General features: G+C 46.7%; 1 protein-coding gene across 5 annotated transcripts in view; it reads right to left on the reverse strand.

Annotated features, from left to right (window-relative positions):
* SPG21 (SPG21 abhydrolase domain containing, maspardin) overlaps positions 1-21,192 on the reverse strand; it is a 339,779-nt gene that overhangs the window by 58,049 nt on the left and 260,538 nt on the right. For all 5 annotated transcript variants that reach the window (XM_085644558.1, XM_085644559.1, XM_085644560.1 and 2 more), the window contains one exon: positions 7,121-7,261. In XM_085644558.1, coding sequence (XP_085500684.1) covers positions 7,121-7,261 — 141 coding nt within the window. The remainder of the gene's footprint in view (positions 1-7,120; positions 7,262-21,192) is intronic.

A 21,192-nucleotide genomic window follows, 5' to 3' on the forward strand; every position in this document is an offset into this window, starting at 1 on the left:
GCAGTAATATGGGTGCCGCGTTAAAGCCGAAAGGTAGTATCTTGAATTGGCAGCGTTGACCATCTACTATAAAAAGCAGGTATTTTCGATGTTTTTGATGGCTCAGCAGATGGAAATATGCACCTTCTAAATCTAAAAAAAAGTCTTGGTTATTGATTGTAACATCTTTATATTGGTAGCATTCTGAATGTTTCTTTATAAACGTGTTTGGTGTCCATATATCTAGAATGGGCCTCCATGCTCTGTTCTTTTTCCAAATTTGTAGGATTCAATAGTATTGTGGCACTGGTTCAAGGGCCTCCTTGAATGGAGGAGTTGTTCGTGACACTGAAGTGAATTCTATTGATGACCATGCTGAATTATATCCAACATTGGTGGTCTGATTTGCCAGGCTAAAGGGTATGCCCGTAAACCCCCCCCACCCCACCCCCACAGACAATATATGTAAGGGGGATAGGCCACCTGGAAATTCTGGAGTGGCAGCTTCTTTTTTAACCTTTGTTGGAAGATGGGTATTGTGCGATGCTGCATTCCTCCTGTTACTCGTTTTCCATATTGAGTGGTGGTCTGACACTGGATAGCAGTCTTGACTGCAGGGTGAAAGGCAGACCAAGCACACAGTTGAAAAGATAACTTGACCAGATTACTGAAGTCTGTAATATAAATAGAGCTCTCTCCACAATAGAACGCCAAGTGATTAACTTATGTCAGTGTTGGTCTTTATAACTTGCAGGCCCTCATTTACACACTTGCCAAGTAAATGTTGATAAGTGGAGGGCATATCAATCACTCTTGACTGGATTCTGGCTCGAAAGTTGCACTACAAAGCAGCCTGTCTGAAAATGGTGTTTGAAGCATCCACTGATGCAGCTAGGATGGTCAAAGACATGGCCTCACCCTATCTTAGAGTGGTGTTAGTCTGTTCTCTGCAGTCATCAGTGAGTTTTTTGATGACCGGGGGCTATGTCGTTCTATAGCGGTGTATCATAACTCAACACTCACTATGTTAGCAGTTTTTAACAGTCATCGCTGCAAATATGCCACGCTTTTTCCTGTAGGGTTGAATCCCTTTCTTAGGGGATCGCAGATGGTGTCGCTGGAATACTTGACTTCTGTTGTGCTTTCACTCAAATTACCATTTTGACTAGGGTTAGAAAGCATGCTGGGATTATTTCAGGCATCTTGTATTTCTTTCCTAGTCGAACAATCAGTGTGGATCCCGTTATACGGTTTCACATGCAGGAAAGGCCCTCTTCCTACAAGTAGACCAAGATTGTTAAACAGAAAAAGCTTATTTTCAGCAGTGGTCATGGGCAAATTAAACTTCTGATTCTCCTTGTCCACCAGCACGTGGAAGCTTTAACACATCATCTGGCGCAGTCTCTTGAGATTTGTTCTGGGCTTAGCTGCTCTCTGGGAACAGTCTTCACATTGAGGGTACTGATGATCTTCCTGTGAGGTGTCACTGCCATGATTTGCATGTCTATCATTTTCCCTCGATCACCTACTTCTGATGGTGTATCATGCAGAGTATCATTAATTGGTAGTGTATGCTCGTTGAAAAGTGTACAAATATCCATTGGTACCTAGGACCATTTGTGAAGTGGGAGTTTGTGGTATTTCCAGTTCTAGAGGTTGACCATAGTAAGTTGGCATTTGGTAGTCATACAGCTCTTTTTCTTTGCTTGAATTCTATAACAAGATCATCCCCAGAAGCTGTCTCTTAACAGCTTATCTTCAGCTGAATAAATCATCTGCCTAACTGATTATTGCTCACTGAATCCCCCACTGGGCGAGGAGACTGAAACGGAATTGTTCAAAAGTTGGGCTGGTGGTTCTAGAGGGATTTATATAGGAGACACCAACTGCAATAATGGTAATGTAAAGGTGACAGGTTTCTGAGACCAAGGCAACTGTTGTCATGTGAGTGGATGAAGCAGATGTTGTCACAGTAATGGAAGGCAGGGCATGCGGATGCTATGGTTAATTACCCCAGATGTTTCAGTCACTGTAGGCACAGGAATAGTGGATGCGGTCTTTGACGAAGGTGGTTTTGCCATCGACAGGTAAGCTAATGGTGCGCTCATCGACAGCAGTGACCTGGTCTTTGACAGTGATTTCTTTATAGTGTGTGTTTTTCGTTGATGGGGACATCTTACTCTATGATTGAGTTGTCTGCGATTCCAATGTGGTTGAAGGATACTATATTGACAATGAAGTTTTCATGCTCATCGATTGTGGTTTTTGCAGATGGCAAGACAGTCATTGTAGATGAGGTTTTAGATATTGGTGTTGTTAATGTGGTTTTCGTCAACAGCTTCAAATGCAACGGAGAGTGCACCACACTATTAAGTCAGAGGAGGCACAGTCTTAAGAGTCTGACTTTTTCTTCTTTCTCTGATGGTGAACCTCCTGACTAAGTTTGTAAGTTTGTGTGACCTCACCATGGCCAGAAGTCTTCCCTTCAAAGCAAGCTCTCCGTGGAATTTCACAGGACTCTGAGAACCCCATTTGGCTTGGCCTTTCCCGTAGGTCTCACCAGCTTGCGCATCTTGGTCTTTAGAGCATTTTTATCAGAAGATGCTCCTCAATAAATTTGCACAGATGTCTTAGTTCAGGGGTCAGATTTATGCAGGCAAAATATATATACTGTGTGAGGGTCATCGTTGTAAACCTACCAGGCCTCGCATAGCTTGACAAGAGTTCGTGAATGTGAGAATTCACCCACGGTTTTAGTCACAAAAAAATTAAATATAGCTTAAATCCTGAGGGAAAAAAAGAAATCGAGAGTAATGCCTGCCCACTGTTCCTTAAGATTCTTTAAAGAGTTCAGGTCCAAAGTTCACAATAAGGATAGCTGAGCAGAGGTCGGAGGATTCCCTATTGCCAGATGCCAAGCTAGAGACAATCTGGCCTAGGAAGATTGGAAGCCTGAGCCCCTCCACTCTCTGGTCTCAGACTGGATCCTGAAAATCTTGAGCAGTACCTCGCACACTGGTAGGAGGTATCGACAACTCCACGTTAACATAATCTGCGTTGGATATGACATGCGCAGTGCCTATAAAGACACCACCCAGCGTGTTCACATCAGTTCTTTCATGCCTATTCCCGCACCAAAAACAAGGAGCCATGTCAAAATGATTTTTGACCATTGTACATGATATATAGAGATTTTGTAGGTGAAGAGCCCATGTTGCAGGATGGGGAGATTTTTGGGGATGGGGGGGGGGGGGGGTGAGGAATTTGTGGTTAGGTAGAGTCTCTACAAGAAAAAGCGTTACAGAAGATAAGTAACTTGTTCTTCTGATAGAGACTTCTAACAGTAGATTCCTCACCTTAGAATAGATACCAAAGCAATAACCCCAGCTCAGAGCTGGGTTTGTGAGCTGGCTTAAAGCAAAAAGACCTTAAGGACTGAATGGGCAAAATGCCCATCTCAAAGGAACTGAGCATCCAGGCAGTACTGTTTCATGAACATGTCTAGTGGCACCCATTTAGCAGCTAACGCATTAGTAGCAGATTTGGCTCTAGTGGAATGTGCTTCCAAGACTTCAGGAAGCGGCATCCTGGCTAGTGTGTAGCAGATTTTGATGCAGAGTACAATCTATCGAGAGATGGCGCATTTCTCCACCCCCCCCCTTGCCTTTCTTCGCTCCAGCAAACTCAATGAAGAGTTGATCATATAACTGGTGATCTATGGTGCGATTGATTTCAAAGAGAAGGCTCCATTTGGGTCCAAACAATGGAAACTCTTCTGCCAGGGAAGGATGAGGTAGAGAGAAAAATGTCAGCAGTGCGATGTTTTGACTGATATGAAAAGGGTTTACCTTTGGACTAATTCACTTGGGTGGTTATGAGGTCTGAGGCTCTCATATAGCCATTACATATAGTTTTCAATAAACCAGGTTTAGGTTCGCGGCGCTCTCAAATGATGGGAAGATACACCCTTCTCCCCTTATTATCAATCCTAGGACTGGACGCCAATGGTTAAACTCATGAGGCGCATGCAATTCATATAATCACATTTATTCAAATTGTACAGTACAATGAACACAGAGATATTCTGGTCTTGACTTTTGGGTTTATTTTCTGGCTTTTTCTTTTAGCCGTTAGACCTCTTTTAGCCAACACATGTTTCATTGTTTTGGGAAAGTATCCCTATATTATGTCCGAAATATATCTGGGGACCTTCATTCTTCGAGGCGTGACAGTACAGACCAAGATAAATCAATCAGTGTGCCTGTGGATGGCACTGTTATCAAATGATGAGATCTTTCACCATGAGCTATATAAAATTATGGTGTGTAGATGGTCATTCCCCCTATTAAGGATTGCCGAAAGATCCGCAGTGACACGTATATTACTGCTAATTTCAAGAAAATGACAGCATCCCTCTTTTATGAGTAAGTTATGAACCGGTGAAAGTGTAGTTACTGGATGGGAACATGCGTGTGTAAAGTCTGGGCTAGTCTGCTCCAGACTTTACGCACACATATGTTCCAATCAAGGAACTACACTTCCACGGGTTCATAACTTACTTGATATGGCAAGGGGAAGTGGCACTTTGCCACAGTCCTAAGTTTGGTTGTCAAAGGAGGCAGAGTTTCCAAAAATGGCAGGGCAAAACCCCAACTGACAATCTGAAGCACCCCAAATGCCTGATGTTACTGCTTGCCTTTGGGAGTAGTGCCTGATCCTGCTGGCAACAGGGTGTTGCCGTGTTGAGGACATGCTAAAGAGGCTTGGAGGCTTAGCGCCAGGATACCAGGCTGGCCACAGAGTGCTCTATAAACACTATATATAAATAAATAAATAATGCTGATGCTGTCAGAGGGATAGGAGATTTGACAGTACGCTGGCTCTGAGATCCATGTCTTCTGTGGGAACCGTGTCCACAGCCATGAAATGGCTAGGATGCCTGAGGGTAGGGTTGGTATTGTGGAAGCGGGTTGGAGCCCCTACTGTATCAGAGAACGGATGAAAGGAGGAGTGCAGTTCGTACGGCACCAGGGCGGTTCCAAAAGACTTGGCAATACCCAGACTCTCCTTGAAGCGTTCGAGCACTTGTCGCCGATCAAGGGGGAGCCATCGAAGGGCAGGTCCATCAGTGATGATTGGACATCCCTAGAGAAGTCAGTGGACCTCAACCACACGCAATAGAGGAATACCACTGTGGACGCAATGGCCCTGCCCAGCAAGTAGGTAGTCTCCAATCAACACCAGATGGTGAACCTTGCTGCATTCCAGCCATCAAAAATGGCCTTGCTCAGTATCGTTTCTGCCTCCTCCACGATTAAGGGCAGCACTTGCACAACAGAGTCCTACAAGTTGTGGGAGTACCATCTAAAGAGGCACACAGTGTTCACGGACGGTAATGCAAGCCTGGGAGAATTAAAATTCATCTTCCTGAAGGTATCCTGCCTCTTGGATTACCTGTCCGGTGCAGTGGTAGGGAATGCGCTCAGGTTGACTTTGGAAGTCGAGGCCTGCACCAACAGGCTCTCTGGGTCGGATGCTAGGTGAGGAAAGTTGGGACTTCATGTACGGGCGGTGGCGACAAGCAATCATCCAGTGCACAGTTACACCTGTGCAGGGTTTGGCCCAGGGCCCGGAGAATGCCCGTAAGGTCTTCAGTGAAGGGAAGACAGTGGCTCTGCAGAAGAAAGTCCCGGTTGAAGCACCTCTGTCAAAATGTTGATCTTTACTGTGATGGAGGGAAGCGGAAGGTCGAGATACTCTGCCGCCCTCCCCACCACCACCACCACCACGGTGAAGGATGCGCCCTCCTCCGTAGGCGAGACTAGGTCAGTATCTGATGACGTGGCCCAGATCATCAGTCCGTTACAGGGAATCCATAGCTGTCATCATCACTAACCCTAAAGTACAAGCTGTCCCTAGGTCTATTAGTGGATCTGAACCGGATTGGTCAGGTTCAGTTGGTGCCGGAGTTGACATCATCGAGGTGGCACGGTCTTGAAATTGGACAGGACAATGGGTTCTGCGTGGTTTGCGTAGCACTGGCAATATTGAGTGTGGCATTGGGAGGACTCTCTCTGGCATGTGCCTTGGCCCAGTTGGCGTCGGGGTTAGGCTATCCGGCTGTAACAAAACCAGGACACCTTTCAACTCCGTGGGGCCTAAGGCATGCTTGAGGGCATGGGAGGCTGAAAGACAGAGTGCATGGTGGCATACAACTTCCTAAGTTGGGCAGGGGGTGCTTCGGCTCCAAGAAATTCAGGGAGGCATGAAGTGGACCAGGCCTCCGGCTGTGCAGATGGAGTGCGGGAGAAGGGCTTAGAAGCAAGAGGTAGAGAGGGGGAAGATGAAGAATGATTCGACTTCATTTTCTTGTGCTTCTTGAACACGCCGGACTTCGATAACTTTGATTTTGACTTAGAAGACAACTGATTGCGGTACCGATACCGTAGGAGTTTCATGGCCGGCTTACGCATCGCTTTCGAGTGCATCGCCGACAGTCAGTGCTGGCCCTGGAGTCGTCGTCAGACACCAAAGACTGACCAAGTGAGCATATGACACATATCTTCCTGTGACAGTCCCCATAAAGTTTGAAACCCATGGGTTTGTTAGGGGACTTGTCCATAGCACACTGGGAGCAATAGCTCTAAACAAATCTGCAAATAGTCAACAAAAATTAAAATGGTCGAAAAGTGATTGAGGCAGCTCTCCCGATCCACGGCTATTGGCTCAGAAAGAAAGGAACGGATGTCAGAGCATCATGCATGTCACGTCGAACGCGGATTACATTGACATCACCTACTGGCATGTAGAGGTACTGCTCAAGATATTTCCAATCTAGTCTTATGCCTGAGAAATAGTCTAAGGTACGGAATCTGCGGTTAGAAGTAGTATCAGAAAAACAGCTATGCTAACAATGACTACCAAAGGTACTCAACCTGAGGTCAGGGAAGAATTCAAACATGTTAATATATACCAGAGAAAGGTATATTCTCTCCCACTAGGAACAATCTTGTTTAACTACCTAGGTAGAACAACTTGCATTAAGACACTATCACAATGTAAGTAAGCTCTCTTTGATATTTGCTCTTGCTGCATTACTGATGAGACTATTTTCTGCGCTAAGAGTCAACCAAATACGCACCTGTACATAAATGTTTACTTCAGCACTTCTGCAAAGGTAAGGAAAGTTGCCCCCAGTTTTAAGATGAGCTCTTCTCGCGTTAGGATACAATTTATACATTTCTTCCTTGGCATCAGTTGAAAGAGCACTCTGGTCGAACACCTACATAGAAAGTAGAAAATTACTAATAAAGCTTACACGTAAAAGAACTGCTTTCAAAAGAAAGACTGTCCAGCACATTTAATTTTTTATTAATTCATAATAACTGATCAGATGACCTTATACTTCACTGAAGCATTTTCATGCTATTAAAATGGAAAGTCACTTCCTTGTAATCCTAGCTCTCTTTCAAGGGAATCTTTATTGGAGTCCTAAGGAACTGAATTGTCCTGCCCATGTGTGTGATCCCAGAGGAGTTAAAAACATATTTAATACTCTTCTTAGGGAACAACTATTTTGACTTTTAAAACAAATTGTAGTAGTCTATGTTCAGACTTAATTGGCAGGTTTTAATTTACTTTTTCTACAAACAAAGATGCAATTTAGATTTAAATACACCCCTTTTTTTTTCTTGGTCAGTCAATAGCGTACAATGTATACAATATAGATACACATAATTTCAGAATTACTGTATAGAATAGGGTCATCACATTAACATGCATCGTGTCGCCATCCTTGGTGTCCATAAGTTTACAGATTCACAACTTGCACAGCGAGGAGCAAGTCGCGTCCTCACATCATGAAACACATTAAGGAATAGAACAGAACAGATCTGGCATTCGGTACATATAATTCACACCATCTCCAATCAATAGGACTTAATGAGGTGTAACCTTCCGCACCGTAAAATGAATATGCACTTACTAATGTACATAATCTTCTGCTTGCATGGAAAAGAGATATTGCACCAGTGGGTCCCAGAAATCTCGTGGACGAGACGCCGGAGGTATGTCCTTTGTATATGTTTCCAATTGTGTTTTACAATACGTCATGTCACTGATCCAATCTGTGTATTTCGGTACCTGCTTACTGCCCCATTTCATTGCTATTCGTCTCTTGGCCAACAGCAGTGCCACCGCCAAGAACTTACGTCTACGTGCCAGTTTGAAACTTATAGATACCCAAGAGGCACATTAACGGTGCATTAGGAATCTGCTCCCCTAGCATATGCGTGAGAGTGTTAGTTACATCCAACCAGTAAGATTGGAGCTTTGTGCATGCCCAGGCCATGTGTCGAAAATCTGCATTAGGGGCGTTGCATCTGTGGCACCGGTCATCAGCCCTCAATTCACATTTGTGCAGTTGCATGGGTGTAGAATATACCTGGTGTATAAACTTAAAGATTTAAATACCCTTGTGTACAAATCGGTTACCTAGAAATATCAGATTAAAACAAATTTTAAAGGAGAAATTATGTCAAACAGGGTACTGTGTAAAATAGCTGGATAGACTAAAGTGTGCAGAGGGTAAAAAAAGCAGACATTGCTATTTTAAGGGAGTCATAACAATTAGTATGTCATTATACGCTGGAGTGGCAGTGACTTCAATTAACTTTCACAGGATCTCACAAATATAAAAACCATTGGTACACCTGTCTGATACTTTTACCAGGAGTTGCTAATGAGTTCAATGAAGAATCGCTTGAAGGAGAACTAAGTTTCCAAATACCTTTTCGTTCTCCTACAAAAGATCGTCATTGATAATCCTAAGCAGAGAAAGTGATGGGAGTACACATCGGGCAGATATCCCTATGGCTGCAGAGGTTTCACATGGAGACTTGATCAACACAGAGATTTTGATCAAGATAGGAGTGTCACGTAAAGATATGAACTGAATTCCAGGTAGATTCCTTTACAGTTTTTCAAAAATCGAATATTTTGTGGAAGTGGCAACTTTTTCCGCTGAAGAAATCTTTGGTCTACCCATCGGAGATTTATTAGCTCTCTAATGGGAAACAAAGATAGCAGGAACTTTCCATCTCAAATTGGTCTGTACAGCAGTGAGTGAACCTGGAGGAGTGGACCCACTGCAGATAAACAGCTTTTGTCTTTTGTAAGGTCTTTGGGTTGTCACGATAGAGCCTTCTAGCATCTAGCATTTGTAGAGAACCCTCTGCTGTACACACAGGACTCAAAGAAAGTCAGGAAGGATATTGTTTGGTGCGATCAGAAACCACTTTAGGTTGAAAAGAGGATTTTTTATTTTATTTTTTTTATTTTATTTAGTGTTTTCTATAGCGCGAACATGACCCTGCGTAGGGTATCAGAGCGCTTTACAGCTGAATTTCGGTGAAACAGAACCGAATACGTTACAAGTCATTAGATGCCTACCAAGTTTAGAACAGAACATTAGGCAACAATAGATAATATATACACATTTAAATTACCATGAGTAGTTTAAAGTAAAAGACTACATTTTGAACATGTATATACAAGCCCATATAAGGTTAGTGAGCGGCTAGCGGGCACATGGAATAGTCATGATAAGTTTGTAGACAGTGACAAAGATTCTGCTCTATGTACTTATGGGAGAAATTTCCTCATATAGAAAGCTTTTGCTTCCTTTTTGAATGCCGTGATGGATGGAATTCTTCTAATGTTAGGGGGGATAGCGTTCCAGATTCTTGGAGCTGCCCCGGAGAATGCTCTATCATAAGTTCTTTTCTTACAAAAACGAGCCGGTTTCAATAGTAGGTCTGCATGGCTCCTGGAGAATCGGCACCCTCCTGATAGCGTGAGTTTTTTTGCGAGGTAAACTGGAGTTTTGTGGTGTGTGCTTTGTGCGTGATGCATGCCAACTTGAATTGAATTCTTGCTTCGAAGGGCAGCCAGTTAAGGGCTTTCAAGTGAGGGGTGATATGGTCGAATTTTTTGGATCCAGATACAAGTCTTGTGGCAGCATTCAGACATGCTTTCAGTGGTGCTGTTGAGATCTTGGGGAGCCCAGCCAGAGTAGTGCAACCATACTCAATCATTGATATGACCACCGCCTGAACTGCTGTTTTGAGATCTGTTTTATTTAGGAATGGTTTCAGTTTCCGCAGGTAACTTAAATGGAAACGGGCGTTTTTTGCCATTGAGTTAATATGTGCTAACATGTTCAGGTTTTTGTCCAGAGTAATTCCCAGAGATTTAGTAGAGTCGACAATCTTCGGAGTGCATTTTAGAGCAGTGATAGTGTTGGTCCATTCCACTATATTTGATTTGCTTTTTTGGGGTGTAATCAATAGGAATTCTGTTTTCTGGGGGTTTAGCTTCAGATGGTTAGCCGATAACCATTGGATGGTTCTCAATAGTGCATGGTTCATGGTCTTTATCTCTTCAGATGATGTGACCTTGATGTACAGCTGGGTGTCATCGGCGTACATGTGGAAAGAAATGTTCGCTTTTTGTAGTATATCCGTTAGTGGTTCTACGTATAGGTTGAATAGCGCCGGAGATAGTGTTGACCCTTGCGGAACTCCGATATTGTTTCTGGTTGGGCCTGAGAGGCTTTGGTTGACTATGAATTTTTGCGATCTATTCTCGAGAAAGGATCTAAACCATTTAAGGACAGTTCCCTCTAGACCCATTCTTGTTTTTCAACCGATCGACTATTTTTTCATGGTTCACCGTGTTGAAAGCCGATGACAGGTCCAACAGGATAAGGAGGATGTTTTCTTATTGCTCTGTTATTGTTATGAAACACCATGTACAACACAAGACTTGCGTGCCTGTCACTAACCCGATTGGCTGATCAAACAGCCACCAAAAATGCTGCCTTACAAGACCAGTACTGAATAGACGCTGTATCTGTTCAAAAGGTAGTCACACGTTTAGAAAGGACCATATACAGTTCCCACAGAGCGGAAGGCCTTGCAGTACGTTAGGGGTTGAGAGGTTCTACTGCCTTTTACTCGCTTGCCATCTCTGTGCTGTGTTACTTTTAAAAACGATTCTCGTTTTATCGTTACATTTTATACTGTGTTTTAAACAAATCTAAAAAAAAAATTCTGACTGCAACTTGCCTTTTTTATTAGCTGGGTGAAAGAGTGGTTTTTATTACGTGTAAAAGCATTATTTTTGTGAGGGAATCTGTGGGGGGAGATTGGGCTCTTGCCCCGGTGAGGGCTTTCACTCACTTCCTGGTGTGCCGGTCAGCCATCTAGAGGCGTCATTTTGGTAGCGCGCTCTCTAGTCTTTCTGGCTGCCGGCCTACAAATATGCACGCGGGGCGGACGCGCAGCGGACGAGCGCAGCAGGCGCGCCGGAGGCGCGCCTAAGGCAAGCCCGTCTGCGCCCCGGATGCGGCCGGGGCCTGTCACTCTGCCCATCCAACGTGGGGCGCTCTTGCTACGCTGACATATGGTAGGGACGAGTTATTAAATCTGAATTCGACTTCAGGCCTCTCCCATCGTCATTTTGATCTGTTAAACGCTCAGGAGCATGTCTGTGCTGTATGTGGCTTCTGTCTCCCGGCTACTCCTCCAGCTGCCTCCTCTGTGTTAGGCCGGCGGCCTAAGCTTTATTCTACACTATCCATCTCCGCCACCCTAATCAATGTACGCTCCCTTAAAAAACATCACTCCGACATCTTCGACCTGCTCTCCGACCACCCTGTTGACCTTCTGTTCCTTACGGAAACCTGGCTCGATTCCAACTCTGACCCTTATGTTACTCTGGCTATACCTGCGGGTTATAAAGTGGCTAGGGCTGATCGTTTAGAAGGTAGGGGTGGCGGTGTAGCGGTTATTTTTAGAGAAAAGTGGGAGTTCATTAGGGGCGAAACCCATGCTTGGGGTATAGGGAAAGCGTTGGATTTCAGTATCAGGTTTCCCCCCCCATTTTCTACTTGGTGGGGCGCTGGTCTATCGCCCCCCTGGCTCTACCCACGCCACCATCCAGGAGTGGGGAGATGTGCCGATTTCTAGGGCGCTTCGCTTTTCGCAGTTGCTGTTCCTCGGTGACTTGAATATACATTTGGATCAAGGGTCATGTACTGATGCTTGTGCCTTAAAAGATGTGCTTCAGCTGGCCCAACTGTCTCAATGGGTTGTCCACCCTACTCATCAGGGCAGCCACATCCTTGACCCGATCTGTTCAAATTTTAATATTCTTGTAGAGGATCCTTTTCCCCTTGTGTGGTCAGACCACTTAATCACTTTTTTCTCCTGGAAGGCTGGCCCGCCCCACGCTGCCGATTCTAGCTCGCAGGAACCGGCCTTTAAGAAGGTTGATCCCGTTTCTCTGGCTGAGGTCCTGGCGGCCTCTAGGCCGAATCCCATCGATAATCTTGAGGGGAGTCTCGCTGGCTTTACTAACTGGTTAGACAAGTCTATGACCTTGCTGGCTACTCCCACCTCCTCCCGGTCTTCGAGAGCTTCGCCTTCAAAACCTTGGTTCTCGGCTGAGCTGCGCACGCTCAAACAAGATTGCAAAAAGCTGGAACGGACTTGGCGCCGCCAGGATTACTGTCCTCTGGCCAAGGCCGCTCTGAGGGCTAAGCAAAAGATCTATTACTCTGCCATCTTCCAGGCTAAAAAGAAATATTTCACTGAGCGCATTGAGCAGGCCTGTAATAACTCGAAGGAGATTTTCCACATAGTCCAGAGTTTTACATCCCCTGTTGCACTCAACTGTTCCGGCCACGCTCGACTGGTGCAACACCCTTTCCTGTTTCTTCTCAGATAAAATCCGTCTGATACAGCAGTCCTTGCCTGTGTGTGCGGCTTCCCAGGTTGATGATGAACTGATTGCACCCCTTCAGGGTGCTTTGAATCACGACCTGCCGGTCTTCTCTCCGGTTGATTTGGCTAGCACTCTAAAATTACTTAAGGGCCTCAAGTCCGGTTCGCCCTCGGATTTATGCCCTGCCAGACTGCTGGCAGCTGTTGCGGAGACCATCAACCCTGAGGTGAATGCTATTATAAACCTCTCCCTTGGGGAGGCTTGGGTTCCGCCGGATTGGAAACGGGCAAAAATTCTTCCTTTATTAAAGAAACCGTCCCTTGACGCCGCACTGCCCGACAACTATCGCCCTATCTCCCTCCTCCCTAGCCATGCCAAGGTATGTGAGAAGGTAGTGACCAGACAACTCTCCGAATTTGTGGAAAGATCTGAGGCTTTGCACCCAGCTCTGTCTGGATTTCGGGCATCTTATAGCACGGAGTCAGCGCTAGTTGAGATCTCGGAAGCTATTAGGGACTGCTTAGATGCTGGTGGCAGAGCAGCTTTGGTAATGCTTGATTTGTCAGCAGCATTTGACACGGTGCCGCATGCCAGACTGCTCTCCCGCCTTTCCGAGATTGGGGTCTCTGGCTTGGCTCTGGCCTGGCTGAGGTCTTTTCTGGAGGGTCGTACTCAACAGGTTTGGGCGCCACCGGCCGCCTCTTCTCTTCAGGAGGTCTCCACTGGTGTCCCCCAGGGCTCGTCCCTTAGACCCCTCCTTTTTAACATCTATGTTACCCCTCTGGTCTTTCTGGCAGAGAAGTTGGGGGCCAAGGTGATAGCCTATGCCGATGACACCCAGCTTCTTTTTACCTGGGGCAAGGGGGAGGATTCCGTCTTGCCTGTGCAGAAGTGTTTGTCTTCAGTATTTGGTTGGCTTGCTAGAGCTCAAATCAAGTGCAATGAAGACAAATCGGAGATCCTTCTCTATGGTATCTTCCCCTTGGACTTTAGATGCAAGATCTGGCCCCCGGATCTCCCCCCTCCTCCTTCTAATGGGAGCTCCGTTAAAAACCTAGGGGTCTGGTCTGAGGATAATCTGTCATTTTCGGTCTAGGTGAAGAAGGTCTCGGGTGGCTGCTTTGGCCTTCTTAAGGTTCTTAGGAGCTTTCTCCCTCTTCTCCCCAGAGCTGCTAAGTAAACGGTCGTTCGGGCACTGCTACTGTCTCGTCTGGATTATGCCAATGCCCTTTATGTGGGCTTACCTGACTGCTCCATGAACAAACTATAAGTGATCCAGAATGCAGCCGCTAGGCTCCTTCTTGGAATCACTAAAAGTGTTTGCGATCATCTTCGTGTCCTGCATTGGCTGCCCATGGCTGAGAGGGTTAAGTTTAAAGCACTGGTCATTGCCCACAAAGCCCTCCACAACTTGGGTCCCATCTATTTGCAGAGGCGGTTTGCCTTTTATGTCCCGACCAGAGCTCTCCGTTCGTCAGCCCTTCTGTTGGCCTGGGTTCCGCGTTTCTCCCGGTCCAGGATTGGGGGTAGCTCTCTTGTGGTCAAAGCTGCCGCGGCCTGGAATGCTCTCCCTTTCTTCCTGCGCAACACTCAGGACCCATTCTGTTTTAAGCGTCTCCTTAAAACCCATCTGTTTCCATAGCCTATTACTTTAGTTCTCCTCACTTGGCTTCGCGCTGGGACACTCCTCGGAGTAACTATTGCGCGTTATAAATATATTTAACATAACATAACAATATATTCTTAATACCCTCCAAGAATTAATTTATCACAAGGACTCTGGGGGAAAATAGAGATCTGACAAGGATACTTGCAGTTCGCTGTAAGCCATGCGTTTAATGAGGGAAACTATCGACCAAATTTGACTAGATAAAGCAGGTGGGGAAAAATTGCTTTTTCTTGGCATTTTATACATAAAACCTTCACCACTTAAAGATAGAAGAACGTCTGGAGGAAGGACTTACAACTCTTTAAGGATGAAAATGCATTAAAGAAAAAAGTATTTTAATCGGTTTTCATTTTCCCCCAAAACAATAAAATAAAACGTACCACCATATTAGATGTATGATTTACCAAATTACTGGAGTAGTCAGCTACAACTGACAGCAGGTCATTCCAATGGACGCAACAGGCACAGGGGACCAGGTCTCCTCAACACCCCACCACCAATCCCTCATCGCCCAGGCTCGATCCTGGCCTCTCAATTTCCCTGGCTCTCTCGCTCTGCCCCTCTATTGAGGGAGCTGTCCAAGAAGCCGTGGGTTCTCAGTCCCTCATCGTCCAGGCTCAATCCTGGGCTCTCAATTTACCTGGCTATCTCGCTCTGCCCCTCTTGAGGGAGCTGTCCAGGAAGCCATGGTTTCCCAGTTCATGTTGTGGTAAGTGTGCCACACTTTGACATTTTCACGGGCAGCCCCTCGCTTCATAGACCACTCTCTAAACTTCCATGCAGTGGCTCATACCGGTTACCAACTGACTTTTTGTGTGGGGGCTCAGGGCATCCCATTTACTGGCGATGTCCCTTTTTGCTAAACAGAACCACAGAGCACAGAATCAGAGTTGCCTTCTGAGGATGTCCACATCCTTCGGTATTAGGAATTTACGGTGTAAAAGGGATGTCAGCCTTCAAAACATCCACCAGCTCTGTGCCTCCCTCCCTCCAGCATTACTGTATATGTGGGCAGGAAAAAATAGTATGTATGAAGGTGCCCCATCCTCGCCACATCGTATACAGTTGTGAGTTTGTGCTCTTCCCATTATGAATCTGATCCTACCCCCACAATATTAAACTAAATTATTTTGCAATATGGGGCATATCAGAAAAATCCTTGCACTCACCACAAGCATCCAATGGACCAATGAGTTATTGTCACCACAAACCACCCTCCTCTCGCTACAGCATGAAACCTTAAGCTATAAGCTCTTTAATACTCAGGCAGCCGATGGTAACCCCTCTCCACCAACCAAGAGTAAAGCATGGCCACTATGACAACATTTGGGGATTAGATGGGACTAGGGACACAGAATCTACTTTCTCTACAGGTCAGGGGACTATGCACTATTGCCCCACTTCTAATGTTGGATGTGGTAGGCGCCAGGACTCACATAGTATACAGACTGACTACCAAGGTTGGGAACTCACTGCCTTCAACTATAGACTTTGCAGATCCAAAGGAGGTAAGCCCATTCAGGGGTAGATTCTTCTGGATGAGATGGTTATATACTCGGGGAGTGAGGGGCAGGGGTAAAGAGTTGTCCGACAGAGAGAGGAGCACTCATTTAGGCAGTGTACAGGGTTTCTCAACATGTGGCAACATATAAAGCCTTCCAAAGTACAAAAGTGATGCAACAAATGTAAACAGTACATGCAAGAATCATTAGTCATGTAAATACTTGAGCCCTCACAGTCCCCTTCCCCCATTTTTTTTTGTTTAAATATCTTTATTGGTATTTAACTTTAACATGCCTGTCATCGCGGATCCATACAAAAAGTTTTAGATGTGGATAACAGAAATGCAAATCACATGTGCAGAATAGCTTTAAACATCGCAGCAATATAGAATTAACACGCTGATGCTATTCTCTAGTACAGACATTTATATCCTACTGAAGCATCTGTACGAATACCTCTGTGTGCTATTGTCCACTGCTGAACTACATCGTAGATTACCAATTAATGTTATTGCTATCTACTGCTTATTCATAACACATCTTATCTGAGCAGTCCTAACGAACAAGTTACTTACCTTCGGTAACACTTTTTCTGGTGGATACAGTATCTGCCTGTGGATTCCTCACCTTGATTCCTCACCTTGTGAATATCCCCTGCGCCAGCAACATTCGGAAACTTTTGTAGCAGTCCATGCCGATGAGGTCGAAGACGACGTCACAGAGACACGGCTCCGCTCGCGACTCCGCTGACGTCACCGGCTCCATAAGAAGACCTAATCGGCGTGATGATGTCAGTTCCGCCCTTTTTTCCGTGCCTTCGAGGCACACGGACGGACTGACAGCAATATATGCACAGTATACACAGTACATAATATACAAAGCAACACACACAGTGTGGAGATCATATATGAAGGTAAAAGAAATAACACACTGCCTTTGACAGTAACAAATACATTTTGAAACACCATCATTAGAATTGTAGGTATACAAGGGTGGACAACGGGGAGGCGGTGGGGTCAGTGAGGAATCCACAGGCAGATACTGTATCCACCAGAAAAAGCGTTACCGAAGGTAAGTAACTTGTTCTTCTGATGGATACATCTGCCAGTGGATTCCTCACCTTGTGTAAAGATTCCCACAGCAGTCCCACTCCCGGAGGAGGGTGTCCACCCTTCTATACCAGAAAGTCCTGAAGGACGGAACAAGCAAAGTGTCCGTCCCTCCTCACCTCAGAATCCAAGCACTAATGCTTCGCGAAAGTGTGGAGGGAGGCCCAAGTTGCCGCCCTACAAATGTCCTCCACAGGAACACCTCTAGACAAGGCAGACGTAGAAGACATAGCTCTAGTAGAATGAGCCCTTAAACCCTCTGGAGGTTCCTTACCGGCCAAAGAGTAGTATGTCTTGATGCACAAGACAATCCATCTGGAAAGGGTGCGCTTGTGCACCGCACTGCCTTTCCTGCAGCCAACAAAGCCCAAGAAGAGCTGGTCGTCCACTCGAAAGTCTTTAGTTCTATCAAGGTAGAAGCTCACCGCCCTCTTAGGGTCCAAGCGATGAAGTCTCTCCTCCTCTTTGGAAGGGTGAGGGGGAGGATAGAAGGTAGGGAGGGTAAGGGACTGCCCCAGATGGAAAGAAGTTACCAACTTAGGCAGAAAAGCAGCCCTGAGTACCATTCTTTCAGCATGAATGGTCAAGAACGGGGGTTTGAACTCAGAGCTTGAAGCTCACTTACCCTCCTTGCCGAGGTGATCGCAATGAGAAAAAATGTTTTGAAAGACAACAGCCTCAAGGGACACTTGTGTAAGGGCTCGAAAGGAGAACCCATCAGGTAAGTTAAGACTAGATTTAAGTCCCATTTGAGGTACAATAAAAGGAGTTGGAGGAATCTGGTTTGTAAGGCCTTTCAGAAATCGTAAAACAATAGGAGATTTGAACAAAGACGGCTGATCCGGCAAGCAAAGGAAAGCCGACAAGGCCGAAAGATATCCCTTTACAGTGGCTATAGCAAAGCCTTGCCTAGCAAGAGACAAGACAAACTGAAGAAGGTCAGATAAACAAGCCCTCAAAGGGTCATTAGATTTCTCTCCGCACCAAAGAACAAACTTAGACCACCTATAGGAATAGACAGATTTAGTGGAATGGCGTCTGGCAGACAAAATTACATCTACCACATCCGGCAGGAGAGAAAAAGAATTCAGGTTGCCCCGTTCAATCTCCAGGCATGAAGGTGTAAGCTTTGGAGGTGGGGGTGTAGAACCTGCCCCTGCGACTGCGAGAGGAGGTCTGCCCTCAGAGGGAGACTGAGCGGAGGGCACGAGGAGAGGTGGAGAAGATCTGTATACCACACCCTTCTTGGCCAATCCGGGGTGATCAATATGACTTGTGCCCGGTCTTGGCGAATCTTCCTCAGAACCCGAGGAATCAAGGGTATGGGAGAAAACGCGTAAAGGAGATGCGAGTCCCATCTCAACTGAAACGCGTCCCCCAACGCTCCCTGCATCGGATACTGGAGACTGCAGAATGACGGGCAGTGAGCATTCTCGTGAGTGGCAAACAGGTCCACCCAAGGAGTTCCCCATGTCCGGAAGACGTGACGAACCACCTCCGGATGTACCTCCACTCGTGCCGACTGAGACCGTCTGCACGCACGTTCAGAACCCCGGCCAAATGATTTGCCATCAGACAAATCTGCTGATCCTGAGCCCAAGACCAGAGACGCAGAGCCTCTCTGCAGAGACAATGCGACCCTACTCCTCCCTGCTTGTTGACATACCACATCGCGGTAGTGTTGTCCGTAAAGACTTGAACCGACTGACCGCGAAGTTGAGGGAGGAAGGCCTCGAGTGCCAAACGTATCGCCCGCAATTCCAAAAGGTTGATGTGAAGCAACCTTTCCTCTGGAGATCAAAGACCCTTGATCGCCAGATCCCCCAGATGCGCACCCCACCCTAAAGTGGATGCATCCGTTATCACAGTGGCCACCGATGGAGGTAGATGGAAGGGCTTTCCTTGCGACAGATTGCCCTCCACACTCCACCAAGACAGATCCGCTGCAGCTTCTCTGGAGTGCCCTCATGTGCCAGTGTGCATGGTTGACCAACAGAATGCAGGAAGCGAACAGACCGAGCAGACGAAGGACCTTCAGGACTGGAACGACCGCTCCATTGTAAAACAAGGGATTCATTTCCTGTATGTCGAGAATCCTTTGTGGAGGAGGGAATGCTCGACACAGTAGTGTCCAGTACCGCCCCTACGAACAGATTGCCCTGAGAGGGCACCAGGTGGGATTTGGGTACGTTTATCGAAAAACCCAATCTGTACAACAGCTGAGTTGTATCCTGCAGATGATGAAGCACCCTCTCTGGCGACTCTGCTTTGATCAGCCAGTCGTACAAATAGGGGAAAACTGGAATCCCCGATCTTCTGAGATGGGCTGCCACCACTGCCATCACCTTGGCGAAGACTCGAGGTGCAGTAGTAAGACCAAACGGGATGACCGCAAACTGATAATGTTGCGACCCTATCGTAAACCGGAGATACTTCCTGTGTGACTTCAGGATGGGGATGTGGAAATACGCATCCTGCAAGTCGATCGACACCATCCAGTCCTCCTGATGCAGCGCTTGAAGAACCTGCGCACGGGTGAGCATCTTGAACTTCTCTTGCTTCAGAAAAAGATTCAAGATCCTGAGGTCCAGGATTGGACGCAGTCTGCCGTCCTTCTTCGGAATCAGGAAATACCGGGAGTAGCATCCCTGACCCCTTTCCTGCTCAGACGCGGAAGAAGGAGAGTGTAGAACCTCTGTCAGGATGTTTGGTTTAAACTCTGCAGATGGCAACTGCAGATCCAGAAGCTCAGCCGCCTTCTTAATAACAGAGTGGTAGGGAGCCACATCCTTTGAAGGATCATCAGCAGGAGGGGTAATCTCCCATTCAGGCGACAAATCCAGGCCACTAGCCTCCTTCAATTCTTCAAACAGATCGTCCGACTCCATCAACTCACCTTCTTCCACTTCCTCCATCTGGTACCTCTGTTCCTCTAGTACCCTTTGGGGCTCCCTCCTAGATCTGATCCTCACAGCAGGAGTCGGCGGCGCCGTGACCGAATACGACGGCGCCGAGCTCGGATCCAAAGGGACAGCCTCCGTCGAACGAGGTCGAGTCGGTGAAGAAGGAAGCGGCGTCGATGTCCTCGGCACCGGTGGATGCTAAGACGGTGTCGCTGGACAAAATTGCATGAAGGAAGCCTAAGGATAAGCTTGGGGAACTCCCAAACTGAAGGCCATAGGACCCATAGGACCCGAAGGTGCGCCAGAGGGGTACAAAGCTCTGGAGAAGACCCCATACATAGCATTAAGATAATGCGTTGGATCTTGACCTGGGCCTGGAAATGATGGATATGGTTCAGGCTGAGGCATCACCGGACTCGGGCCGATCGGCGCCGACGGTGAAATCTGCGGAGCCGAAGCCTCGCCCGGAGCTGGAGGCTCTTCAATCGGATCCAGAGACGAAGCCGGAGATGGAGCTGGCATCGGAGATGGAGCCGGTGCCAGAGCTGGAGAATGCTCCGGTGAAGCCACAGGCCAACAGGAGAATCAGGAACAGGCGAAGGAGATACAGTGTCCTTACGACGTCAAGAGGGCAAGGTCGATCTCGGAGCCGCATTCCTGTCCGAGCGATGTCGAGATCCATGCCTCTTCTTTTTTTTATGCTTAGAAGCATGTCCCGAAGTCGACTTCAACGCCGACCTCGATCTTCTCCGACCTCTTTTCTCCTTTTTCATCCTGGTGATTAATAACTTGGCTTCCCTCTCCTTCAGAGCCTTTGAGCTCATCTTGCGACAGCAAGAATAGCCTTCAACATCGTGGTCCGATGAAATACACCATACGCAGTCTTCATGCGGGTCCGTTATTGACATGTGCTTACCACACTCCCGGCAAGGCTTAAACTCGGACTTCTTCGTCGATATCTTCAGCTGCAGACAAGAAGAGAGATACCAGCAGAAAACAAAGTATCAAACACAGCTACAGAGAGAGTCCCGAAAACCGTTAGCTTCGACGGCGCGGAAAAAAGGGAACCGACGTCATCATGCCAACGAGGTCTTCTTATGGAGCCGGTGACGTCAGCGGAGTCGCGAGCGGAGCCGTGTCTCTGTGACGTCGTCTTCGACCTCATCGGCGTGGACTGCTACAAAAGTTTTCAAATGTTGCTGGCGCAGGAGATATTCACAAGGCGAGGAATCAAGGTGAGGAAT

Source organism: Triturus cristatus, chromosome 3_1, assembly GCF_964204655.1.
Source record: "Triturus cristatus chromosome 3_1, aTriCri1.1, whole genome shotgun sequence".
Classification (NCBI taxonomy): domain Eukaryota; kingdom Metazoa; phylum Chordata; class Amphibia; order Caudata; family Salamandridae; genus Triturus; species Triturus cristatus.